At 36.9% G+C, this 27,382-nt stretch overlaps 1 protein-coding gene across 2 annotated transcripts in view; it reads left to right on the forward strand.

Moving 5' to 3' along the window:
- Window positions 1-27,382, forward strand: part of tnksa (tankyrase, TRF1-interacting ankyrin-related ADP-ribose polymerase a) — a 106,308-nt gene that overhangs the window by 45,481 nt on the left and 33,445 nt on the right. For both annotated transcript variants that reach the window (XM_077232946.1, XM_077232947.1), the window contains 2 exons: window positions 24,499-24,593; window positions 24,731-24,797. In XM_077232946.1, the coding sequence (XP_077089061.1) occupies window positions 24,499-24,593; window positions 24,731-24,797 (162 nt within the window). The remainder of the gene's footprint in view (window positions 1-24,498; window positions 24,594-24,730; window positions 24,798-27,382) is intronic.

The following is a 27,382-nucleotide window of genomic DNA, read 5'->3' on the forward strand; positions in this document are numbered from 1 at the left end:
GTTCCCCCCTAGTTTCACTATTTTAGGTTTAGTTTATATGGACTAAAAAGAAAACCTAAGAATACTTTCTGTAAGTTGTCATGAAAATGTATTTTCATTTAAGATTGAGTTTTTCAAGTTAAATTAGTTTATGTATTTTATTTCTGTTAACAAAATCGTTTTTAGATTTTGTTGTATTTTCACTTGTGACACTAACACTGCTTCCATCCTATTGGAAATTATAGTTTCCAACCGAAATACAATTGTTTCAAGTCGACTGGTGAGGCATTGCCTTCATATGAATATTTCATTAAATATGGTGTCTTCCATGACTAAGCTTCATTGTGAAAATGTGGCATTTTTCACTTCACCTTGCATTCATTGGGTTAATTTTGCAGTTGAAAACAAGTTTTATCATCAAATTATAAGTAAAAGTGAATGCTACGGGTTAGGTTTAAAGCTGAAGCTAATAAGCATCACTCTTATTTAATTGGTTCATATTTAATCAAGTAGATAACTCAAGTAATTTATGTGGAACTGTCATTTAATTAGACTAGTTTTTGCTGCTGTTGTTGTGCATGAGTGTTACATTTGGTTACAAGATTAAAGCAAACCCTCAGGTTTTTGAGAAGATATACTGCAGTTTACTTTCAAGAGTACTAACCTGCTATTCACTCTGTGTGTAACATAAGCTTTAAATTGAGTTTTTGGTAACACTTTATTTTACAGTGTCCTTGTAACACGTTTTACATGTAGTTTCCATAGTAATAACTATAAATTATGCATAATTAGAAGCAATTAAACCTAAACCAAACCATCATCCTAACCCTTACCCTATAGTAAATACATGTTGTTAATTATTTTTACTCCGTGCTTAAATGAATTACACTGTATAGCAACGATACCTTCAAATAAAGTGTAACCAAGTTTTTTTTTTAGATATAGATTTTTTTTGTCTTATATCTATTTAAACAATACTTGTATGAATTTCATCAGAAGCCCATGTTAGACTGTGTACAACGACTTCTCCATCAATATTTGTCACTGAGGACAAGATAGGAGCAGTGAAATGGTTGCAGAAGTGCCCTAATCTCTCAGTGAGATCAAGGGCTTGATTTAGAGAAATTACTCTCAGCCGCTTCTGCATGTACTCCTCATGCATATTTATTGAATATTGACTGATTTCCCAAGCGTGCTACCCAAAATGTTTTTTCCCTCCTTTGGTAAACATTTTGAGAAGAGTCTGGCTGCAGACATGCACTCTCAGCTCATACCAGGAGCTGAGAGCACAGAATTATGTCTGTGACATAATTTCTGAAAACTATTTAACAAAGATTTATGATTTTTTACATAATGGTTCTCCTAATTCAACTCTTAACAGTCTATTTTGAATGTGACAATAATAATTTTAGATTGCTGATACAGCTTATAAAAGCATTGTGAAGGATGCTGTGATGATTTTCCAGTTTTTTTTATAGGGCTTTTCAGGATTAACCAATCGTAGTTACTTGTGATAACAGGCTAAGACATTTTCTGAAATAATTTTAAAGAGATTGCTTTATGGATTTCCTTTTGTATGTCAGGTACTAATCCTTTAAAGCACCAACATATGATTTTACCTTTTTAATGAAAAATGTTATATGTGTTTATTTATTTATTTATTTTACGTCTGTAATGTTTAAAAATAATACAATATAGTCTCAAGCATAAATCTAAATAGACCAACTACGGTTACATACATGATTATACATGACCGTAAATGTTGCGTTTACTGACACTTATATATTGCGTTTCATCACCACATATATTTTTTTAATGTATTTAATGTATCCACCTTATTCCTACGCCCCATGACGCTTTGCGCGAATTATGGGTGTAACTTCCGTTAAGCTGTAAACAATCAGTGAAAGGCTCGCTCTATGAACGCAATACGTTAAAAAAGTGTCACAATGAGATGACATTAATCGACTCGCCCTTGACCATCGAACATTAAATGAAATTTAAAAGTTTAAAAGAATCAACAAGGTCAACAGACCAAAAATAGCCCCAAGAGCGTGAGACTTTGGTAAATATCACTGTAGTAGGCAAATATATATCTGTATAACAGGCCTTAATCAAAAATGTTCATTAACTTCAGCATTACGTGTCACTATATCAAAGTGATTTCCGTCATTTTGACAGATTATAAATTGCATTTACCTGTGAAAACAAACCTGGAAAGAAACGTGAGGATTTGAGGAAAATAACGAGAGATTCTTCGTGCATTCCAGTGAATTATTAACGTAAATTAAATTCGGGAGAACAGACCACAAATGTGCCGTATATGTTGTACTTTTTCATACTTTTACAGCGGATTGCAAAGGAAAAAATAAAAATCATCATGAGGAAAAGAAAGCAGCGACTGAAAAGAGCTCTTGCCATAGATATTCTTGTTATAACATGTCACGTTAAAATACCAAGTATAACGTTATTCTCATGATGTCTGAAAATAAATCATGAAGGAAAATTGACAGCTCTTCCAGTCAAACTGACGGATCAGCTTTATTTGAAGGGCAACCTTATGATTTGAAATGATTCGTTTCAGCCTTTTTGTATGGAAGTTCCCCAAACCGGAAGTGCCACCCATAATTCAAAACGCAGTAAGGTCGTCAGGAATAAGGTGGATATCTCATTTGAGATATTCATTTTTCCTAATTCCCCTGTAAAGAATGCAATTGATGTCCAGACATTTGCGAACTCTTGAACATTTTAATGCAGTGCAACACTGCACATTTTAAAACGGATTGTCCCAGTGCTGCTTACTTCCGTTTATTTTGCAAAATTTATGTCACAACATAAATTTTCTCCTTTTGATCAGAACGTTGGTCATTTCACACAGCACTAAACATCCTCGATTTTTTGGAAACTCCTTAGATTGAAATTCATCCCTGAGCTTGTTTAACAAGGTTTCTATTCATCTTAAAACAGGTGAGTGGAGTAAAGGCTCACTGAGCATGTGCCTGAGATTGGGTTTTATCGACCCAAGGGCCTTTATGCACACATTTAATAACATAAAACCGCAGTATTTCCCTACAAAGTTTTTTTCATATATGTAGCTTGATTGTGTCGTCAACAAAATAATTCTGAATATTTCAGTTTCTTTTCCTCTAGGGCTTATGTACAAAAATTGATTCAGCAATGCAGAGTATTAGCATAAATACTTTTAAAATCGACAGCTAAAAATTCATATAGATTTAGTATTTTGTATTTTCAGAGGTGGTGTCAGACATAAAACATGAGAGGAACTCTGGTTCTTATATGATATTAGGCAGCCTTTACTACTATGTATTGCCTTTTCTTCCTACTACCCAACGTATAAATGTTTACAGTGAACACAAGATTCAGTGAATGGCTTTGTCCACCTCTCGTTTCCAATAGTGTGGGATGTTTGTGTTGATAACGCCGTCCTCAGCACTACATTTTTGTTTTATAGAGCTTTTGTCACGGTTCCTTCAAGCTGCCCAACCAATCGAGCAGGTTGGATTAGTTTTTTTCTTTTACTGAGGATAGAATCATGGCCCTTGTGTTGTCTGTAAGCGAAAACGCCATATGCTGGTGAAGAAGGTCCACCAGGTCCGCTGCAGCATATTGTCCGTTCTTACACTACATGGTGCTTCACCACGGTTGTCTTTGTCATGCATAATGCTTTGATACACTGACTGGAGCATGAGAATACAGTAGACATGATCCTTCCCACTGAGCTTTAATTAGCCAATATATCTCCATTCGACATTATATCTTCCGCTCTATTCTGTTGCCAAATATGAGTAACTTTGTATTGATGACAATGGCATGACTCAATTTCACCCGCTCTTCATTACAAGTGAACCACTTTTCATTTGGTAATTATATATTTGCCTCAGTGGCCATCACGCTCTCAGCCCTGGATCATCTAACAGATGGCCTTGGGCCCTCAATTTATTGCTTGCTGTTTTCCACACACTTCAACCCTCTTGGGATTTTAGGTTATACAGGACATATCATTCATAAAATAATATTGATTTTGTTGTTGTGTTTTCCCTTCTTATGTTCCCAAGTAGAAAGCACACACATCTTGTAATGTATGGAATAAGGTTGCCACGACTGCAACATTTCATTAGTCGATACAAATACATCTGATTTTCTTATAGGGATAGTTCACCCAAAAATGAAAATTCTGTCAGTAATTACTCACCCTCATGTTTTTCCAACCTCGTAATACCTTCGTTCCTCTTCGGAACACGAATTAAGATATTTTTGATTAAATCTGGATCACTCCTCCATAGGCTTCTAAGGGATTGAAACTTGCCACCCCCGAACAGTTATTAAAGACATCGTTAAAATAGTCCAAGTGACTACAGTGGCTCAATCTTAAGTTTATCAAGTGACGAGAATACTTTTTGTTCGCAAAAACAAACAAAAATAATGACTTTATTTCAACTATTCATTTCCTTCTCTGTGGGCCTCTAGTCATTTAACGTAGTGTAATAGCGTAGTGCTTCTGTTGTTGTACGTCACACACATCACACACATGACCAGCGTCGGCCTATAGTGAGCCTACGTGTGACGTAGATCTACGCTATCACACTACGTTAACTGACTAGAGGCCAAGAGAGAAGGAAATAAATAGTTGAAATAAAGTCGTTATTTTTGTTTGTTTTTGCGAACAAAAAGTGTTCTCGTTGCTTGATAAACTTAAGATTGAGCCACTGTAGTCACTTGGACTATTTTAACGATGTCTTTAAAGGGTCACTCCACCTCTGTAAAGATGAATGTGTATTTAACTGACTGAGAAAAGACAGTAAATGTATTTTTGGCTTATGTTGATGAAAGACAACAACTCCCAGAATGCACTTGCTTCGCTGCCCTAGGAGGCCACGCCTACCAGTAACAGAGCGCAGTAGTTAAACAAGTCTAGGCTACTAGTGAGTCTCCGTGAGTCTGCCTGAAAATTTGTTTCGAGATCGCCCAAAATGTCCGGGATTCGGCTTTTGCGTTCTATAGTCGCCATTCATCATGTTTACTGTGACGAGCAGGACGAGTGAAGGCAGTGTGGAGAACGACGCGAGGCCGGTGGCGTGATTACTGATGAGCGACACCTGTGAGACGCACCGGTCTCGTATCTCTCACGGAGGAGCGGGAATTTTCTTTGCAATGTTAAAACGCACATCAACCGATCACTTGTTTAGTGTTCATGTAAACACTACATTCAGATTCCCCAATCAGAATGAATTCAGTTAGATTGAAACAAAAGCTGTGCATGTAAACAATGAATGGCGACCGCACAAAGCAAAAGCTGAATCCCGGACATTGACGGACGGACATGTCTGGGAAAAAGAGGACGGCAACCCCTAAAGTTACTACTCAGCTTTCTCCACAGAACAAGAGCCTGCTAGCTTACCTTCCAAAAAAGATGGCTGACACTATGTGTAATCCCAATCCTCCATAATGCATCCGTCTGCGTATTCAGTACCTTCGTCCATATTTTCAAAAAGTTTCTGCCGGTGAAATCAAACGCACTGGCACTGATCTGTGATTGGTCTGTTAGCGCATTCGGTCCAGCCCCCTATGGGCTGGTTTGAAAGGGTGAGATCTAGTGCTTGTAGTCTTTACAGAAATCCCCCTGTCTTACACTTCCTCCTACAATGATGTAAAATGACGATTTTTGCGTCATTATAGGAGGAAGTGAAAAAGGTAAATAGAGGATTTCTCTCGTCTCAGGGGAAAATGAGAGAGTGTTGCACGACCATTCAATAGTATAACTGTGTTTCTAACAATGGAAAGCTTAATGCAAATGGGTGGAGTGACCCTTTAATAACTTTTCGGGGCCGGCAAATTTCAATCCCTTAGAAGCCTATGGAGGAGTAATCCAGCTCTCAGATTTCATCAAAAATATCTTAATTTGTGTTCCGAAGATGAACGAAGGTCTTACGAGGTTGGAACAACATGAGGGTGAGTAATTACTGACAGATTTTTCATTTTTGGGTGAACTATCCTTTTAAGATACCAATATCGAGACGACAGCAATGTTCAATAGTGACTATTATAAAAATATGCACTGCTTTATTAAGTTGTTACAGTTGAATATAAAGTAAATTAAAATATTCCTCAAGTAAACATTGCTTCAAGTATTCAAGTACATATATACAGCTCTGTTTTTTTTTTGCATGTCTGTTTTCGCATTTCACTAAATTCAAATCACATTTTTAGCAATTAACTTTAGCAATTAATTTCAGAATCTTTTTTTTTTAAATACATATCTCTTTATTTAAATCTGCCAAGCATTTGACCATTCACTTCATATTCATATTGATACCAAACTTTTGACATACCTAAGGCCGTGTGTCCACCAAAGTGTTTTTAGCCAGCTCAAAAAGCAAGGTGCTCTGCTGAAACTGCCTTGCTGTGGGCGCTTGAGAGGGCTTTGACAGCGAAGCAAATTTATTTTGATTTTTTTTCCAGTTGAGATGCTTTGCTTGCGGTGTTACAGAATATCCGCGTATGTGTTACTAGTATCGCATTTCACAGGTAGTTTGTTCCTGTATAGTTTCCATACAAAAATGTTGATACAATGTCAAGTATTTGCTCTGGCTCTTGTTTTAATATTTTTTGTTCTTTTATCATGCTCGTGGTTAACGTTTGTTATTGTTGGTGGTCGGTTGTTGTGGTATTTGTCCCGCCCCTCCTTCACTGTGATTGGACCGCTGGGTCAAAAGTGACAGTGATGAGAGCTGCATTTTACCCAAAGTTGAACATTCTTCAACTCTCGGGACCGGTAAAAAATGCTGAGCGTTCAATGTGAAATAGACGCTAAGCGCCTCGTCACGCTGCTGCTGTTTTAAACTCGTCGCTCTTAACAGGCAACTCGTCGAACTTAACAGGCAAATCTGAAATGGGCTCTGCTGGGCTATTCTACCACATCTATTAAGTATAACAACATGAACCTAGAGGCTTCTACCATTTCCAACATCTATCCTAATGAGAGGTGATGATGGGGTAGCATGCTAGCCTCTCCACTGGTTCAATCTCATTTCAGCCTTAAAAGACTGACATCTTGCTCAGCATCCTGCAAATTACCTCACATTCATCTTTCTCATGAATTGGTGTTGTTAGTTTTTTGATGTTGAACAATTTTAGAAGCTTCAAAGTTGTTCCAACAGTGATATATTGAAAACTCGTCTCTGGTCCCATGCTGTGCAAATTAGGGCTTCCTGTTTTCTTATTTGAAGGACTATCTCATGTGCTGTGATTTTCTTTTGCACGGCTAAATATATGCAGTACTGTGTGTTTGCTGTGCTACACTGAATCAAGATCACTGCAAAATCTATGATGTTTGCAAATGGGAAAGCCAGCCTCATATCAGTGAGATTTAGTTGCAATCTGACTGGTCGGCTGTCCAGAGGGGATATCAGTACATACACTGAAAAAAATAGCCCTTGTAATTGATGAGAAATTTACAGTAAAACTCAAATAACAGCATGAACCTAGAGGCTTCTTCTGCCTTTCATTCAATTCAAATAAATGGCAAGTAACAAATTTAATTAAACGTGAACTGAAATTGAAAAACTGAAATTGTATTTTATATATATATATATATATATATATATATATATATATATATATATATATATATATATATATATATATTTTTTTTTTTTTTTTTTACAGTGAAGTCATTCTATTTTAAACCATTAATAATAACTGTCATCCTCATAGGTTTAATGTTGTATCGTCTCTCTTCTGTATTTTTTGTCTAATCTTTGTTGGTTTGTTGAGTGTAATACAAACCATATAAAATAAGGCTTATCTTTAAAGCTGAACTCTTTATTTCTCTTGATTTTTTTTTATTTTTTACCACTAGTCTCTGCTTACTATGTGTAGATTTCTTCAGAGTATTCTATTTTCAGTATTTCCACAATATCTTGTTGTGTAGGAGGTAAAGGTCCTGACAGTTCTGTTCTTCAATTTATTGCAGATTAAATAGGTCTCTCAAAACGGCAATCAAGCGTGTAGTAAGATTTACTGCATCATTGTCTCTTTTGCTCATTTGTTGTTTATTGTTTATTTAAATTAGAGCTTTCAACAGATTAAAATAATTAATTATCATTAATTAATTATAATTAGTCTTATTAATGTATTTTATTTAATATTTTTGGTGTTATTACATTAATCCACAGCAACGTATTTTATTAATCTCTGTGTGTAATATTATATATTGGTAATATATTTGAAGGCAAAAATTAAAATTGTCATCTACAAACCCTAATGTGATGCAAAACCCATATTATGTCTTTTGTATCATTACTGTCGGGTGGGGACCTCACATATCCAAAAACACTTTTTTAAAAATTATTAAACACAGTGTTGTCAAAGTTGATACTTTGGTTTTATATATGTTCAGATACCTACATGTGTAATTATATTAATGGAGTTACAAGGTTTTTGACTTGAGAATTTCTGAGATTTTCCGACATACATGTTTTTCCATTGTTAGAATGGCTGCATCTGAAGCAGTAAGTGCATTGCATTACGTTTTCTTCAACTTACAGGTTACAAAGTTTGGGCCCACTTTATATTAAGTGGCTTTAAGTACTATGTACTTACATTGAAATTAATAATTTGATACAATGGACTTATTGTGTACATGTTTTCACATTGTACTTATATTAAGAAAATACCTGCATGTAATTACAGTTGTAACTAATTTATGTATGCCTGTTATGTAGATAGCTTCTCAACCAGTTCAAAACAACCCCGCTGATACCATACTGTTCAAGTTTACTAATAAATCTATCATGATTTATTGTATCGAATGCTTTCTTTCTTCAATTAGCTCAATACCTGCTAAAGATGTAGATCTATTGGGTCTAAATCCGTATTGACTCTCATTTAGTATGTTTTGCTTATTGATTAATTTGTTTAGCCTACCAACAAAGAGTTTTTCTAAGATTTTGGAAAATTGAGGCAGCAAGGAAACAGGCCTGTAATGTGTGAAGTGGCGTTTGTCTCCTGTTTTGTACAGCGGTATGACTTTTGCAATTTTCATTTTAATTGGGAATTTACCAGTTTGAAATGATAAATTACAGATATGCGTTAGTGGTTTCACAATTAGTAAGTAAGTAGTTCCCTCACAATTCCCTCAATTACTTTTTTAACTATTCTCATGTCAGTATCATTAGGCTCAGTTGAAGTTTTGTTTTTACATTTCTGAACAATCTCTATAATTTCCCTGTCTTCCACAGCTGAAAGAAACATTGAGTAAGGATTAAAATCAATGAAATCAACTTTCTTCTCGTCAGAAGAATCAGGGATTTTTCCTGCCAGCTTTGGTGCAACATTTACAAAATAATTATTGAAGCCATTTACTACTACATCCATATTATTAATAATCATATCATTATCAACAAAGTGATGGTGATAATTAATTTGTTTAGAACCATTACCAATAAGTTAACACTATTTAATATATTCCATAAACCTTTAATATTGTTTTTATAAGTTTCTAATAATTTACTGTTATATTCTTTTCTACAATTTCTCATTATACTGGTTAGCTTATTTTTATATTTCTTATACTTTGTTTCTACATCTTTGGTTCTTTTTTTAATGAATTCTTTTATATAGTAAATGGGTTTTTTTTCCAGCCATTTTATAATCCCTTTGTTAACCATGATCTATCTGAATATTTAAGTTTTCTATTGATTTGTTTAAATGGACAGTTTTTATCATACAACAATTTAAATACCCCTAAAAATGTATCATATGTTTTATCAATGTTTTCCTCATTGTATACCATTTCCCAATTTTGATTTAATAATTCATTTTTTAAAGCATTTGTTGCCACTTCTGTCTGTACTCGTCTGTACTCTGTATAAGAAGTTTTCCTTCTTATAGTCATTATCAAAAACTGCAAACACTGGTAGATGGTCACTGATGTCATTGATCAGTAATCCACTTATTGTATTTTTTTCTGTAATATTCGTAAATATGTTGTCAATCAAAGTGACACAGTGGATGTAATCCTGCTGGGTCTAGTGATTTTTGGATAAAGGCTTAGGCTGTACATTGTGTTTATAAAGTCTTCAGTTGGTTTGTGATTATTTGGATTAAGCAGATCTATATTAAAATCCCCACAGATGAACATGACCTTTTGTTTTGACTTTGTGAACATTTCTTTCATCCACCCATTAAATAGGTCAATATTGGAACCAGGTGCTCTATAGATACAGTTAACAATTACGCTGTTCTTCTTTTTGATGCAAATTTCAACGGTCAAACATTCTAATAAATTCCATATTACAATTGACATTCCTTAAATTTGAGGTTATTGTCCTCATACAGCCACGCCTCCTCCAGTCTTGTTCTCCCTGTTCTTATAATTCAGTTCATATCCATCTAATTCAAAGGTACTCTAATCAGATTAATCCACATTTCCGATATTGCAATTATGTTAAACGGTTTTGTAAATTGACGTAAGTATTCCTTAATGTTGAGAAAATTTGCATACAGACTTCTACTGTTAAAATGAATAATTGATAGATTTTTCCATTCTGTGTTGATGGCCTTGTTGTAGTGATTGATACTGCATTGGTCATTGATGTTAAAGAAAAAAATATTTTCTGGATCGATATCGTGTTCAATGTCTTGTGAATTATGTTCAGTATATTCAAACTTTTTCAGTTCCAGTTTTTCACAATCAGCAAGCAGTGGGGTTATAGGTAACGGTACTATATTGACTCCAGATGTAGGCCTAGATGACTGATTATTTTCAGAGTGTATCATGTTTGAGGTGAGCTTGTTTACTTGTGATTCCAGCTACCTCATAATCCACTATGCTCCTCGTTGAAAATTGTCCAGTTCCACGATGTCTTTAATCACCATCTCTTTCGCCTCCTCCGGTGTTCCGTTTAGTTTTATGAAGATTTTACAGTTTGTAGACCATGTAGGATTGTATTTTCTTCTGCTTCTTCAAGGATTGTGCTTTCCAGGCGATATCAGCATTTCGTCTGGTGTGATGTTCATTCATGTAGACGTCTGTTCCCTTCAACTTCCTTCCTTGCTTCAGTAGTGCAGTTTTGTGTTTTCGGTTAACAAACCTCTTTATAATAGCTGGTTTGTCACTTTTATTTCTCCGGCGCAGAGAGTGACAGACCTCAATGGCGTTACAGTCCAATTTGATGCCCTTGGACTGTAGAAAGGCTGCCACTTTTTGCTCCATGGAGTTAGCAACCGACACGTCGGGCTCCCGATCGTGGTCAGTGATCGCTGTCACTGCCCGTGCGTACGACTGATGTTTTATTTTGACCCCCGATACAATAACATCATTCATTCTCGTGTACTGCTCTAAATCAGCCACTCTGTTCTCCAGGAAGGCGAGTCTCTTGTCCTTCTCCTCATTTTGAACCCGGAGAGCCTTTACTTCCGCAACCAGGTCTAAAATGGCTTTTTGCTGCAGCCTGACAGTGTTAATCTCTTCAGAGAGAAAGTCAAGTTGCTTCTTCGGAGGCACGAATCAGAATTTTTCCACTTCCGTCATGCTTTTTTCCCCGTTTAGCCGTTGACAGGGATGATTTTTTAGCCTTGCCTTTTAAAGTAAAAGTGATACATTTGTAATGACACTGTTGACCCGTCCCTTACTCCTTAACCCATCCTTAAACCTCACCTGTCCCTAACCTTACCTGTATCACACCTCAATACCAGCAATGAGTACATTGTACTTATTTTTCGATGTAAGTACATTGTACTTAAAGCCACTTAATGTAAAGTGGGACCCAAATTTTATTGTAGATATCATGCTATTAAATTGCTATGCAAAGGCAATTTAAGACAGTACTGGCTATAACTTGAGAACAAATGCACTCTTTTCAACTCTGCAAATACATAAATAATTAGCCTTTATGGATAGTGTTTCTTGAGTAAAAAAAACCGCTGTACTTATTCAAAGAACCAATTCTGCATTCACCCTTGGCTTGCAAACAAGCAGATAGTCAAAACTGGAGACGCACTTCATTCGCGATAGAGGCGGGGTGGAGTTTATATGAAGTTTTACCGACAGTTTGAAAGGTCCAATGGAGTTAAGAGGTTCTGTCACAAGCTCTTTAGTACATTTCATTGGTTAAATATTAGCAAAACATTTATGGAAAAATATTCAAACGACAGAGATAAGAGGTTTCCGCCTGACAGCGAAGATATGGAATTAAGCATTTTGCAGAATGTCCAAGCTGCTTTTTCCCCCCCCCATACAATGAAAATGGAAGGTAATAAAAAAAAATAAAGCACCATAAATGTACTATAATAATCCATTTAGTACTTATTTTATATTTTATGTCTTCCTTCATGTTCCTTTTCTGTACCACAGTGAGAGAAAATTATGTACTGTAGGTTTAAACGACAAAAGTGAGTAAATGTTGAGTATATTTAGTTGAAATACACCTTTGTTTTTCTTTGTGGCACTCTGGAGAAGCACACTGCACTACAACAAATACTTGTCCTAATATCTCCCTTTTTGTAAAATGTAGATTGATACACATTTTAAAATATATATTTTTTATGTTGCCATTTTCTTTTGGTGTTTGTAATACTCCCTCAGATATCTGCATCTTGTAACACAGCATTTTATTCTCTTCTGTCATATTTTCTGGCTGGTCGTGTTGTCTCAGCATTTCATGGCAGCTGTGACCCTGGAGGAGCTCCTGCTCAGTGAAGCGTTTGCGTGTTAAATGTACCCCCTTGAACTGCTTTGTATTCAGGTTGGGCCTCTGCCTGCCTCTCTCTTGCCTGCATGTGAGAAGCCGGCTCGTGGTTGGCACTCTTATATTGCAATTTACCACAACCTGCGAGGATTCAATGCCCTGCAGAGACTTTGATGATTTGAGGGAAGAAAAGTGGCTGTCCTGCGATTTAAAGACTTAAGAATGGAAATAGTGATCACCAGTTTTACTAGAGAGTAGAGACTGTAGTATTTAGTAAAATTCAATTGAAACTAGGGATGGCGAAAACTAAACATTTTCTTGACCGACCACCGAGCCTCATTAGCCGGTTGAAACCGGTTAACCGATTAGTTTAAAAAATATGCCACGTTATTTGAAATAACAGCCATTTCGAGCCGCGCGTGCCATTTCGCAACTCTGTCGCATCTCTCTCTGCCTCCCGCTCACACACACACACACACACACACACACACACACACACACACACACACACACACACACACACACACACACACACACACACACACACACACACACTGCCCCGGTGCCGCACTTCCACTCACGTCACTTTTTTAAAATCCCCTACAGCGCGAAACATGAGTCATCCCCTACAGCGCGAAACATGAGTCCCGCAAACGCGGGGCCGAGGAGCTTGTATGTAATCGGAGGACAAATGGCTCCTTAGTTTCGAAATGGTTTGGGTACAAGGTGATCGCGTTGAAAATAAAGGCGTTAGTGTAGCGTTAGAAGCTCATTTGAAACATTGCAGCGTCTCATTTAAGAAAATGACAGCTCCGAAGAGACTCCGCTTAGTTTGAGGTAACGTTAGTGCTAACAATAATAAAGAAAGATGATGATCATCATCACCTTATCTGTTACCACTGAAATGTAGATGTAATGTATTTCTACAGTATTACTACTGTATTTAAGCACTGCATCACACAAGTTGCAACTTACTGTATCATTCTTTTTGGTGAAATGGTCCCACACACTAACCTTACGTTTCTTTGCACGCTTCATCCTGTCGTCTGCCCTTGCTCTAACCTCCAGTGTTTTAGCCTGTAGCCTTTACTTTTCGCAAACCTTGTGAGCGCAAACCCAAACGCTGTGACCTCGCGCCAAATGTTTTTATTGGTTTATTAAGTACAAACAGGCGAGTAATGAAAAATTGAGTGTGAGGGATTTGTTCACTTCACACAAAAATATCTTGGAATAAGATGGCTAACTGTAGTAGCGTTTAGTCCACTGTCTATAATAGCCTAATTTAGAGATCACTTTTTTTTTTTTAACCGACTACCGACAACTTTGATCGGTTAACGTTGAGACGGTCAACCATTGGTCAAACGGTCATCGGTTAGCATCCCTAATTGAAACATTGGTGTCCTAAAGATCTATTGTACTTTAAGACCTGTATGCAGAAGAAAAATGACCTAATAAGACTGCGGACAGCAGGTGCAAGAGTTTGTAGGTGATAGTTAACTAGATGTGCGATGAAACGCTTGGCCTATTGAAACCAGGAGACAGTGTGAGCCCTACTTATTTGTCCATCACACTTTGAGACTCTCATCATTAGTCCTGAACCTTTCAAAGTTACCTTTCATTAGTTCTCTCTCTCTCACAGCGTGGCAGGGCCCATAACAGTTCCATGTCAAGATCAGTCATCACGCTTTGACCAGGGGCACTGATGAAGAGGTCCGATCCCCATGGAGCAGCTGCTCTCTGCAACCAAAGATGTCATTTGCAACCATTAGAAGTAGGGGTGTAAATCTGACAGTTCATCACTATACGATATCGGTCCTCTCAGCCAGCGATACGATATTTGCTGATACCTCAAAAAATTCTGCGATACTATTACGATTCAATTCAGGGCTATATCAATCGATTTATCAATATTTAGATATTATGTGCCAAGTGTACACAACCAGTTACGTTTATTAATTCAAAAATGCATCCAAAAATATATAACATGAAAGTTGAATTAAACTCTTTGAAAATTGCACACCCTCTCCCAATTGGGAAATTTACAAGTTGTTTGTTATAAGTAAAACCATGATATATGAAAATGAACAAGAACGGAGTTATCTGTTTTTGCAAATGAACTCTATAATAGAAGAGTTAATTTGCAAAAACAGATAACTCCGTTCTTGTTCATTTTCATATATCATGTTTTTTTTATTTATTGTGCATTTGTATATCAATCAAACTGCAGCTGGGTGGTTTTGAATAAGCATGCATCGATGCATCAATCCATATCGATGTATTGTTACACCCCTAATTGGAAGTCACATCAGTAACAGGGACAGTGTGGGTTTCCCTCCATAGGCGGCTGGTGGTGGGTCAGGCATGGAAGCACATCTCATTCCCCTTCAGGGACATGTATAATCTCCTTATCACCTCCCGAAGTTAGCGATGCTATCGACCATCCAGGGTGACTTGAGGGCACAGAGATGGTTGGTGTCTTGTGGCTTCTTTAAAGGGCTCATTTACTGGACTGTGAAGGGGGTTAAGTCACTTAAGGCAACAGTGGTTTGGCCCGGGGAGACAGAGAAGGAGTGTCGATGTGTGAAAGGAAGGAGTGCTTCACCGTAGTTGTAGCTGTCTGAACGATGGAAAAAGCAGAGTCATTAGTCTCCTGTCTGGAGAAGTGGTTGTCAGTGAAGACAGAGACACTTCTCATCATGATACATTTAAGGGCACACTAAAAGCTGAGCTCCATCTTTGCTGAAAAAGCCCTCTTTGCGGTGGCACTTATTCATGACAAGGGCACTATGAGTGGACAGGCTTTTCATCAAAATGTGAGAGAACATTCACACATTTAGCAGAATGACTGCTCAAATAAACATTTAAAAATCAAGACTCTGTGGCACATTTTGAAGTGAATTTTTCATCTAATTTGTTTAAATTGATTAAAGCTAGATTTTATGAGGTAGCACTTTTGTTGAATTTTCCACACACTAGGCTGTCATTTTTACTCTTGATACGGTCAATCATAATTTGATTGTCTCTCATTCTCATCTGCTTTCACACTTAGTTGTTGTTCAACAAGTATGTTTTTGCCATCAATGTGAGTACCTCTAGATGTGTGTAACGCTGCAAAATATAACAATTAGCTGTTCACTTCTCGATTTAGTTCACTTTAGCCTCAAACTGAACTGGTTCACCCTGATTTTAGGAAGAGTGAAGTACTTTTGATAAGAATTTTGTTGTGTTATTAGAATGAGGGTTGTCTGGAATGAAGTGTGAATCATTTAAGCTTGCAGTTAGAAGTTCTTGTCTGGATTTGCGTTCACCATAACCACAAACCAAAGTGGTTAAACTCCAGACTCCCTGTCTGAGCTAAATGGTCAGTTGAGTTTGGTTCCACACCAAACCTTCTATGCAATGTCATTTGGAAAAATGGTCTTGATTGGCTCCATTACCTGCTTGCGTTCATTAATTTGCTTGTGTTCTCCTTTGACCTCTGAGAAATCAGTGTAAAATCAAACCAGAGATGAATGACTTGCCCTCACTTTTTCTTGAAGTGGAAAATAATTTATCAGTGCCATGCTAGCTTTAGAGGATGACTCCGAACATGGATTGAAAGCTATGCGTGTGTGTGTGTGTGTTAGGGAATAGAAAGCGTACTCCAGAGTGTGTGATTTGCCACGGTCCAGGTTTGAAAATGATGGAGCTCTCTGAAGTGCAGGACGTTATTAACACAGCACACTGGAGCACATTATCAAGATGCCTTCTGCAGGGGCTCAGGGAAAAACAATCACTTACCGTACGCCTACCGCATATCCCATCAATCATGTCACAGTTGTTCCATGGTGAACAATTGACTTTTTCATTTTCTTTTCATGTTTTACTGTTCTCGTTGCTGCTTTTTTCTCAGATTAGGTTTGAGCCGGGCTCAGTTTTATGTTAAATATACACTGTAGTCAGTTCCACTTAACCTGTCAGAACCTTTAACCACGTTACTAAACTTGAACAGTAAGCTTGTTTCCTTCCTTACTTGTGCTGTTGTTATTTTGCATTTATCTGATTTTCTTTCCCCAAATAACTCCAAGAACACCTTCATTTTGAGGAATTGCTAACTGGAATTTAAAGGATACTTCAACTGAAAATTAAAACTTTCATGCATTACTCACTCCCATGTCTTTCCAAACTTTGCGGATTGAAAAAAAATCTCAAATTAAATAAAGAAAGAAAAAAAAAATCAGTGGGGTCCAGTGTGGTTTTCGACCCCATGCATTGTGTGGACCAAAACAATCTTCATGTTCCACAGAAGAACATCATTCTTAAAGGTTTGGAAAGACATGAGTAAATAGTGACAATATTTTTTATTCATTAACAAGCCAGCCATATTTCATAATCAAATATCTTTTAGCTTTTGATGTCTTTTAGCTAAACGTCACTATAAATAGCTTTAAGAACGTATGATGAAGACTTTCTCATTCATATCAGCACATTGGAAGCCATTGTTCCATTGAATGCCTTATCATTACTCTGGAAAGGATTGTGAAACAGAGCTGTTTATATTGTGTGATAACATTTGCATTAACATATTGCAGGCTTTAGCTTAAAGATTATGTGTATTGGAGGAGAATGATGTGGTAAAAGGCTTGGGAAGGAATTAACACAGACAGATTTGCTTTGCACCAAGTCTCAGTGCTCTGGATCCAGCGTTCCTCAAGAGAGCTCTCTTGTTGGCTTTGGTTTGCAAAAGCACAGTCTACTTGAAAAATCACAGAGGTAGGAGATTCACAGCACAATTAATAACAAGTGGATATGTGCTATATTCAAGTGGATATATCAGTGGAACGCTGATAGATATCAAAGACCCAGCTCATCATTGAAACCCTAATATACATTTTAATTTTTTACACATTTTTAAATTCAATTTTGCAAAAGAATGCTATCTTGTCTATGCCAGTAAAGGTATTTACATGCCAAGCGAAATTGAGACAAAAATGGTTTGCCGATTTAGTTTCCCTGAAACAGTTTGACCCTTATCCAATAATAGAAAACCGTTTACATGTCATCAGGTTAAGTTTAACCAGTGTAAGTACTCTAATGTTCAAAAGTTTGAGGTCGGTGTGTTTTTTATTTTATTATTTTTGGGAAACAAATGTCTCTTATGATCACCAATGCTTCATTTATTGGATTATAAAAAAAGTAACAGTAATATTGTGAAAATTATTACAATTTAAAAACAACTATTTTCTATTTGAACATATTTTGAATTATAACTCAATTTAAATTCTCATGATTGCAAAGCTGAAATTTCAGCAGCAAATACTCCAGTGTCAGGTGATTCTTCAGAAATCACGGTAATATGCTGATTTGGTGCTCAAGACACATGTCTTATAATCATCAATGTTTAAGTTTTTTATAATTTTTTTTTGGAAACTGTGATGCATTTTTTTCAGGATTCTTTGATGAATAGACGCCAAACCTTTGACCAGGAATGTACATATGCATGCCAAAAAAAGTAAATAATCTAAGCTATTTTATTATAGAGTGTATTCAATATGCATACAGTAGATGTCTCAATAGTGCTGTCTTTACTTTGCACTTCATGTGAAGCTTACTGTGCTTTGCCGTCTTTGATAAAGTATCAAGTTGAGGCAGCCTCGCTGCACAGGCTGAGATAAAAACAAGCGACGAGTGATCTGTGCAGTGGTTGCTAGTGAGAGTATATTACTTCAGTTGCAACTTTTTTGTTTCATTTCCATATTTCTGAGGATTAACAAATATTTTGTCTATTCGAGCGTCTGTTTCTGGCCCTCATTACACAATGATGCGCCCCCATAGAAACGTAGGTGGATGGAAGAAACAGAGCAGCTGCATGTGTAGCGCTTGTAGTGTTTCCCGTCTGCCTTCATCTCTTTTAATCTCTCGTTCTCTCACCCACAGTTAATTATCACAGATGACTATTTGTCTCTGCTTTCCAGCAATAGACTCCTGGGAAAACTTGAGCCCTTGATGGCACATGATTTGAAATAGCATCCCATTGGATGCACTGCTGGGGGGGGGTGCCGGTGTTGTGATTAGGATGGAGGGACCAGGCGTTGCCCCCCTTTGGGTCCTGAGCTTCTTTATTAAAGAACCTAATATGCAGTAAGAAGCACCAATGGGTTGTATTTTTCCCTTTTTGCAGACTGGGGAGAAGGGGTAATGTCTTTATTGATCCTGTCAGGGTGTAGGCATTAGTGTGCTCGGTAGCCCTTTCCTGCTGTTTGCTTCCAGCTAGTAAGACACCTCTCTCTGGACCTGGTGTTTACTTTAGACTTGCACAGGGACGAAAGAGACCCTTTCCCCTTTTCTCTACACTCTCATAAGGAGATCAGCACTAACGAAGTTGCACTAAAGGGTTACTTAGCCTAGCAACACTTTGTTTTCAAAGGCTCCATCCGTGTTGATTTCATGCTAGTTATAGCATGTACCGCAGCCATGGCAACAGCTATGGAGAAGCACTCACCGTTGGCATGGATACAGGTCACCAGTGGCAAGAGGAAGACTTGGACAATGGGATATTTCTACTCCTAGGAAAAACAGGGGAGTTGTTGTTTTCTAGGCACTAAAATTAGGTAAAATGAATGCTCCTAATGTTAAAGGGATGTCTGATTTAGGGTAAGACTGTGTTTCGCTGCATATATGACTGATTTATCCGGTATATAATTTAAGTATCTTGCATACCAGAGCCGAATTTATTTGATTAAATTCAGTTATAACAGTTATATTGTGAAATAATATCGCAATAAAAAAAAGCACATTTTATTGTTTTAATATCTTTTACAATGTGATATCAAATCACATAATAAATCACAAGCAAAATTGACACTCAATTAAATTTACAAATCACATGTCAAAGCTTAATTTTTAGCATCATTACTCCGGTCTTCAGTGTTACATGATCATACAGAAATCATTCTAATCTTAATTTGATTAATATTAATAAGAGTAATTTGATTATTATCGATGTTGAAAATTGAAAATGGTAAACAATTTGTGGAAATATTATTTTATTTTTTTTAGGATTGTTTTTAATATTAATAAAACCGACAGCAACAGTTTATTGGGCTGCTGTCTTTTTAAGAACAAATGCACGGATATAATACACTGTTACACATCCGATTTTCTCCTAACTGTTTATGTTAGCGCAGGACACAACAGACTGTTTAGATCGGTTTTTGTTTGACCATTCAAGCGCAAATAGCTGTGAAAAAAGGCGGCATCTGTGCTCATGCTTCGGCTGTGAGTCCGTCAGCACGAACAGCATATTAATAACACTGAAGTCTCAGTAAGTAGTATCGATTTTTGAAATTTGTGATTCAATTCGAATCGGTAGAAGATAGAATCACGTTATGTGAATCGAATGTGAACGTGAATCGATTTCCCCCACCCCTAACGAGGATGCTCAAAAGTTAAATTATTTGCCAATTCTGTCTCCCTAAAACAAAGTAAAAGTGCATTTTAGCATTCTGCTCATTTTAATCAGTGTCAGGATGTTGTGATTTGGAGTGTGTGGGGGAAGTATATTTCCAGCCGTACATCTTTAGGCAACACATTCATTTTAAGTGATTCAATAGGAACAGCTCTCGAGTGAGACGGCAGTTCTGCTGGTGTGTCGGGCGCTTAAAGAAATTGATGGAGGATCTGTGCAAGAAGCAGACATAATAGCCTATGGTTAAGCTGCCATTACATTTTGTCTTTTACTTTGTTTTGCAGAGAGCACAAGAGAGTGTGTGTGTGTGTTTTCTGCAGGATGTGTCTTTCCTGTTAGCCATGTTTGCTTTCTGGACAGATTGGCAGGAGGGGCCAAAGTGATTGAGTGTAGCCATGGCTACTGTATGAGTGTGTCGCCATGGTGATCCAGCTTCTTGAATTGTTACATGCAAGATTCAGCTTGCTCAGAATATCCTCAAATTAATATTTCCCACCTGGTAAAATAACAAGGTGTTCCCTAAAGGTCAGTTTTTATATTTACTGTTGAAAATAATGAAATGTAAAATGACAGCGAAAATGTCTGCGCGTTCACATTTATCATTATTTAAAATGGGTCAATGTGCATTTTAGTCATTGGGCAAATGCTCTTATTCATTATGACTTAAAAAAGGTTTTTTTTGTTTAGTGTTTCTGTGGGCAACAGATGGCAAGAATAAAATTCGTAATGGTTATCTGTAGGGCTGGGTAAAAAATATTGATTTCTTGATTTTAATTGATTCTCATTTTTACGAACCGATGTCGATTCTTAAAACCAAAGAATCGATTAGGCTAGCTATCCTGTGTTCAGTTGATGAATGAAATGGAACATTGTAGCGCGCATCCCATCCAAGAAACGCAATAATCTTTGTGCTTTATTAATATTGATATGAAACAAAGTCTCAGATTTCAAATTACGTCCATTTTCTTACGAAATTCAAAATCATAGCGCCGTGGCATGAGATCGCTCTGGCTGACTGGCTCAGCTCAAGATAAGAAGCAGCGCCGAGCACACATGATCTTCTCTTCCGCCTTAATAATACCAGTTACAGCGTGAAATAAACATGAATGAGCATCTGAAAGTGTGTTAAAAGATAGAGTACAACTTATCGAAATCCTTATTGTCACATGGAATCGCTCAATCAGTGTTTCAACCGTGGAAAGACGTCAGTAAAACAGCTTGTAAACAATGTCATGTAACGTCACAGTTACCTCAGAGAAAACATATCCAGTCACCATGAACTCGTTAAGCCCAATTTATACTTCTGCGTCGAACTTACGCCGTAGCTACGCCGTAGGCTGTGCGTAGCGCGCGTACCCTCCAGCGTACCCTGACGTGCACCTCTCCAAAAATGTAACAACGCGTCTATTCTACGCGGAGGCAAGCGCTGTGATTGGTCTGCTCAAACCGCTTCCTCGGGTTTTACATGCTCCCTCTGCGTGCGTCAACGCGGACAACGACGCAGAAGTATAAATTAAAACCAAAGCGTAGGCTACGGCATAGAGGCTCCGGCGTAGGTCCGACGCAGAAGTATAAATCAGCCTTTAGTCAGGTAGAAGAATTAACTCTAGAGAGGAGCATTTTGCTAAATATATGCACCATATTACATATTCATTATAATTTGTTTATGATCTTCAATTTTTAATGCCTGTTTGAATAAATCTGGCAAGTTTTTATGACAGCCACCATTTAAATGTTTTATTATTTTAAATGTTTTAAAACTTTATTATTAGAAAAATAAATAAAAGTGTAATTTAAGTGTTTGTTTACAAATCAGTAAATCTTTACCTTCCATATTAGGCTATAGTAGGCTAATAAAACAATTTTAATGATACAACTGACTCCCATAGGTTACAGCATTGGTTAAGAGATTTGTTTTCATTTGTTTGAGAAAATTTGCCATGTATTCTACCTGATATCCAAAATAATCAATATTGAATCGAATCGAATTGCAAGCTTGTGAATCGAAATCGATCGAATTGTGAAATTTGTGTCAAAACCCAGCCCTAGTTATCTGCTTGGAATAGAAGCACTAATAAAACTTCTATTCAATGCTAATAAAGTTGAAGACAAAACTGTTCTACTCTCTTTTTAAAAAAAATAAAAGCATGTTTTTTTCCCTTCTGTTTTGTTCCAGTGAACAAAGCCTTTTTTGGACCGATAATTCAGTGAAAGATCTAAACTCGTCAGCAGACCAGTGTTCTGCAATAGGACGAATCATATAAAACTAGCAGCACAAGTGCGTTCTCTCGGTCACAGCTGCCTGGAGTGATTTTTGGTTCAGTGATTTTTGGTTCAGTGATTTTTGGTTCAGCCCAAATTCCCTCGAAGTAAAAAGACTCCTTGCTCTGTTCGCATATCTTCTTTGTGTTGAAATCCTGTCATTTCAGTCTGTCACAATGCGGTGCTGCCATTATGGTGCTGTCCTTTGTTACATTGAGCTTGTACCAATGTCCCAAGTAAAGTTACAGTGCAAAAGACAAGAAATTGTTACAGGATGTGCCAGAATTACATAATGCTATCATTGTCATTATTTGTTTTTGTTTGTTTTTGTTCTCTTTTGATTTTATTTGTCATTCTGGCGACATTGTCTATCAGTCGATATCTCAAAAAATGCTGGTAAGTTTATTTATTTTTTATAAAAGTACTGAGCCTGATTGCACTCATTTTATTCTGTTGGTTTTATTATTTTTTGAATTCTATTCATCTCTTTGATTGTCCAATTGTGGTCATTTTGGTTCTTTATTGACACACTGCAGCTTTGTGTGAATGCAATGGATTGGGGTGAAGGTGTTAAAGGGAAAACACTGGTGTGAAACCTCTGTCTTAAAGAGAAGGCTTAGTGTATAATCTGCACTATAAGTGAGCTTTAATATACCTCCTCTACCGCTATAGCTTTCCACTCCACCAATCACACTTTCACTCGTTTTTTTCCTTGTCTTTTACAACCTCCAACACCCTGGTGTGCATGCCTTTGAGAGTTTGTCACTGCGTATTGTTGTTATCATTATTTTACAATTAAAGGGTACAATTAAAAGTTTTTCAATTTCATCTAGATTGATTCTTCATTGTTTCGTGCATTTTCAGTTGTATGGTGAATGATCCATGCTTACCGCAGGAGGCTGTGCGGGAACACATGGAGTTTGCGCATTGTGCTTCGCTCGCATCAATACATTGCTGTGATGGTTTATGACTGTGCCTTGACGCATTTCATTGGAGACTTAAATGGGGATTTGATTTTGTTTGTGCCACCTGATCCTCATTTTTTTATTGTTTTCGATTTTCTTGTGGATTTTCTTTTTGTTTTTGTTCTTGAATGCCAAATGCATTAATTACTTGACGCCTGAAAGTCAAAATTTTGATTAGCATCTCATTTTAAATAATGTTTAATTTTGTGCCATCAGGCTGCCTTTTTAGTTGAACTTAATTTAAAACCCTAATAAATACAGATTGAAAAACAATCATCAGATTAAAGGTGATGTAAGTTTTTGCTACGATCACACTATGCTGTGGGAACCGTTGTTATATCCTGCTGTGTGCTGCGGTACACTGAATATATGGTGTTGAATACCTTAATTATTATGTTAGCCTGTATTTTGATACTCATAATCTATATCATTCTTAGTAGTACAGTACAGGGTTGGATTGTCAGGCGGGGTTACAAGCCACAGAGCTGCAATAAAGTGTGACATCCTTACGGCAAACTTCAGTCAGAATATCAGTTCTTTCTATAGGAGAGGAACCCAAGTATGGACTTATTTCCTAACATGTTAAACAAACCAAGACCTCCCTTTCAGAAAAAAAGGCTATCCTAATAATGATTTTTAAAGAGGCATAAAGAATAGAACGTTTTTTGTTTTTTTTCATAGGGGTTCTTTGTCATCACTATTTGATTTGCATGCACCACTGTTCAAACATTTGAGGTGTATATATATATATATATTAATTATAAATGTTTTCGACAGATGTCTCTTATGGTCATAAGCAAAACTGTAATATTTTGAAAAATCATTCTAATATAATGATTAAGGACTCAAGAAACATTTCTTATTATTATCAATGTTGTAAACAGTTGTGCTGCTTAATATTTTTGTGCAAACTTTTCTGTGTTGAACCAAAAGTTCAAAAGAACAGTTTTTACTTTTTATTTGAAATGGAAATCTTTTATAACATAAATATATTTACTGTCACTTTTCATCAGTTTAATGTGCCCTTGTTGAATAAAAGTATTTATTTCTTAAGAAAATTGTACTGACCCAAAACTTTTGAACGGTATATCTTACAGTTTTGTCATAATTCCATTTTCTCTTTTCTCTCCTGTAGTCCACTCCATTGCATCTGGCAGCCGGATACAACAGAGTTCGAATTGTTCAACTTCTCCTACAACATGGCGCTGATGTTCACGCTAAAGACAAAGGGTAGGTCTGCTTATGTCTCCACCCCCCCCATTAGCCTTCCTTTGTCCATATATTTCTTAAAGTAAAAGCCCATTTTGTGCATAAATGAATTTTTTTTTTTGGGGGGGTTGTTTTTTTCTGTTTCATGCTATCCTCAGTGGTCTTGTTCCTCTGCACAACGCCTGTTCATATGGACACTATGAGGTTACAGAGCTACTGCTGAAGGTAAGGACAAAAACCTGAGTGAGTATGTATGCATATATATTTGAGTGTGACCTGTATGGAAGACAAACAACACTGTTCCATTTGAGCAGCATGTACTTTACATGTACATAATCTATACATTACCTTTATTACATTATTATTATAATTACATTATATTTACATTATAATTTTATTTTTCATTTGAATTTATATTAATTCTGTTTTAGTTTTTTTTCTAGTTAGTCATTTTAGTGCTTCGACTTTCACTTATTTAAACATTTCTACTTTTCGTTTAGTTCACATTTTTCTAATATTTATATTTTATTTTATCTAGCTTTATTTCAGTTAACAAAAACATTTTTGAGTTTTAGTTTTTGTTAATGTTAATAACCATGGCTTAGTTTACTTTATCTTCCAGCCCAATGAGAAAGTGACATCTTCAATGAATCTCCTTCATTTTTGCATATGCAGCTTGATTTTGCATATCTTGTCAAAGTTCAGTTTTTTCAGTTTCTCTCCCTTGAGCCAGAATATTCACAGAGTATGGCCTTTAAGTCCAGCTCCCTTTATTTACAAAGCTGTTATATGGAACACTATGCTCATGGTGTGTTCTCCCATGCTTGCTGTGTCAACAGAGCCCTGTGGAGCAGCCAATCTGTCTCTAGAACAATGTTTGGAGTTTGATACACAGCAGAGCAGAGTATGCTCAGTTTCTGGAGAGCTTATCACAATATTACTAATTCCCCAGATCTCATTAAGCCCCCTCAATCATTACATTATATTAAATGTACCTTACAATGATCAGAATACTATTAAGAATCCTTTTATTTTAAAGCAGAACTAAGTAACTTTTTTACCTTAACCGAACAGCTTTGGAGTCATTGTAATGTTTATATTACTGATTTCGTGTTGAATGGTGGTCGTCTCGCACCCCCCTGGTGCCTGTGAGCCGCAAAACCACCTTTGCAACTTTGGGCCGGCGGGCCTCAGTGTTAGGAAGTCGTGTGATATCAGGTCTCGCGAGGTAACCAATTGCTTTACGGCACTGCACGCGTACACGCCCCAATCCAGGATCCGGCTAGCTATAAGAACAACTATCGTCCCATGGCAAAGCTGGCATATAAGAAGCAGAAAGCTAGAAAAGCATTGCCGGAGGAACAGAGAAAGAGGAAATGGCAGACTGACCGAGCGAGGAGTCAGATACGAGTAAACATCGGACCTGCGTTTTCAGAATGGCGAAAAAAACTAAGAAAGCGCGTTCGGAAGAGTCAAGAAAAAGGTAACGAGAATCTGACAGCACGAGGAACCGGACAAGAGTCCCACTCGCTCAGTCTTTCACTGTTAAAGTTGATTCCTGCGATTATCATGAGAACAGTTGTCAATATCTCACATAATTATCAGGACATAAATAAGCCTACATGTTGTAAATAGTGTAAATGAGCGCAATTTGCAAACTATTATGATAAATTGCAATAATCATGTCTAACAACATCATAACGGACATTGTTACGAAATCAGGGCTCTCAAGTGTCACGCAATGAGCGTGACAGTCACTCATTTCGGTCTTTTGTCACGCTCTCCCGCCACACATTGTATTTCTCACGCTGAAAAACTATTTGTAATATATTTAATATGCCAAAACTCTGGCCGCGCCGCTCTCACTGTGGAACCGGCAGGAATCAAGCGCGTCTCCTCTGGTGTTGTTCGTCGAGCTACACAATAGCCAATCAGAAAATAGCACTATTGTATCTGGGTAAGATTTAAAGCAACAACCAATGACAAAAATGTATCTGTCGGCTGGATGACACTCTTGCCTGTCTTCAAAACTTGAGAGCCCTGCTAAATAATGCGATGTACAGGATACACTTTATTGGTGTCATCTGGCATTTAGGCTCAGGTAATTCTAACGCGGTAGGCTACTTTATTATTATGAAGTGCAGAGGCCGTGAGTGCAGATACGCTCTGCGCGAGTGGTGTTTACGACAGTAACGTTAAATACAAGTACTCTACAGCGACTCTAGGGATCGCTGTTGACAAAAACAGAAATCCTGCATAGTGCCGCTTTAAACAGATGCATTATTATTTTACTTTATAACAGATGCATATAACATATTTAAACAGATGCATTGTTATTAACACCTGGCATTATCACAATGTTAGTGAGTTCCTCAGGAGCTTTTGTTTCACTCCTCTCATTTGCAGTTCAAGAAAAAAAAAACTCTCCAGCTCAAGAAGTGTTTTAAAGGGGTAGTAATTCACCCAAAAATGATTTTCTGACCCTCATGTCATGAAACACAAGAAGAGAATTTTTTCAGCAGAATGTTTTCCATGCAATGAGAGTGCGCGGTGAACAGGGACTGTCAAACTCCAAATATGACAAAAGCACCTTCAAGTAGTCCATACAGCTTGTCTATTATATTCCAAGTCTTTTGAAGCCATCCAATATATTTTTGTATGAAAAGACAGAAATTTAAGTCATTATTCACTGATAATCATCTCCACTGATCTCAAATCTCATTCATATTCACTCTTTTCAAATATTCTAATATTCCCATAAGCCATTCACTTTCATTGTATGGCAAAGATAAGTGTGAACTTATTGTCTA

This window comes from Siphateles boraxobius, unplaced genomic scaffold, assembly GCF_051911475.1.
Source record: "Siphateles boraxobius isolate OS27281-9 unplaced genomic scaffold, OSU_SipBor_1 18, whole genome shotgun sequence".
Taxonomy (NCBI): domain Eukaryota; kingdom Metazoa; phylum Chordata; class Actinopteri; order Cypriniformes; family Leuciscidae; genus Siphateles; species Siphateles boraxobius.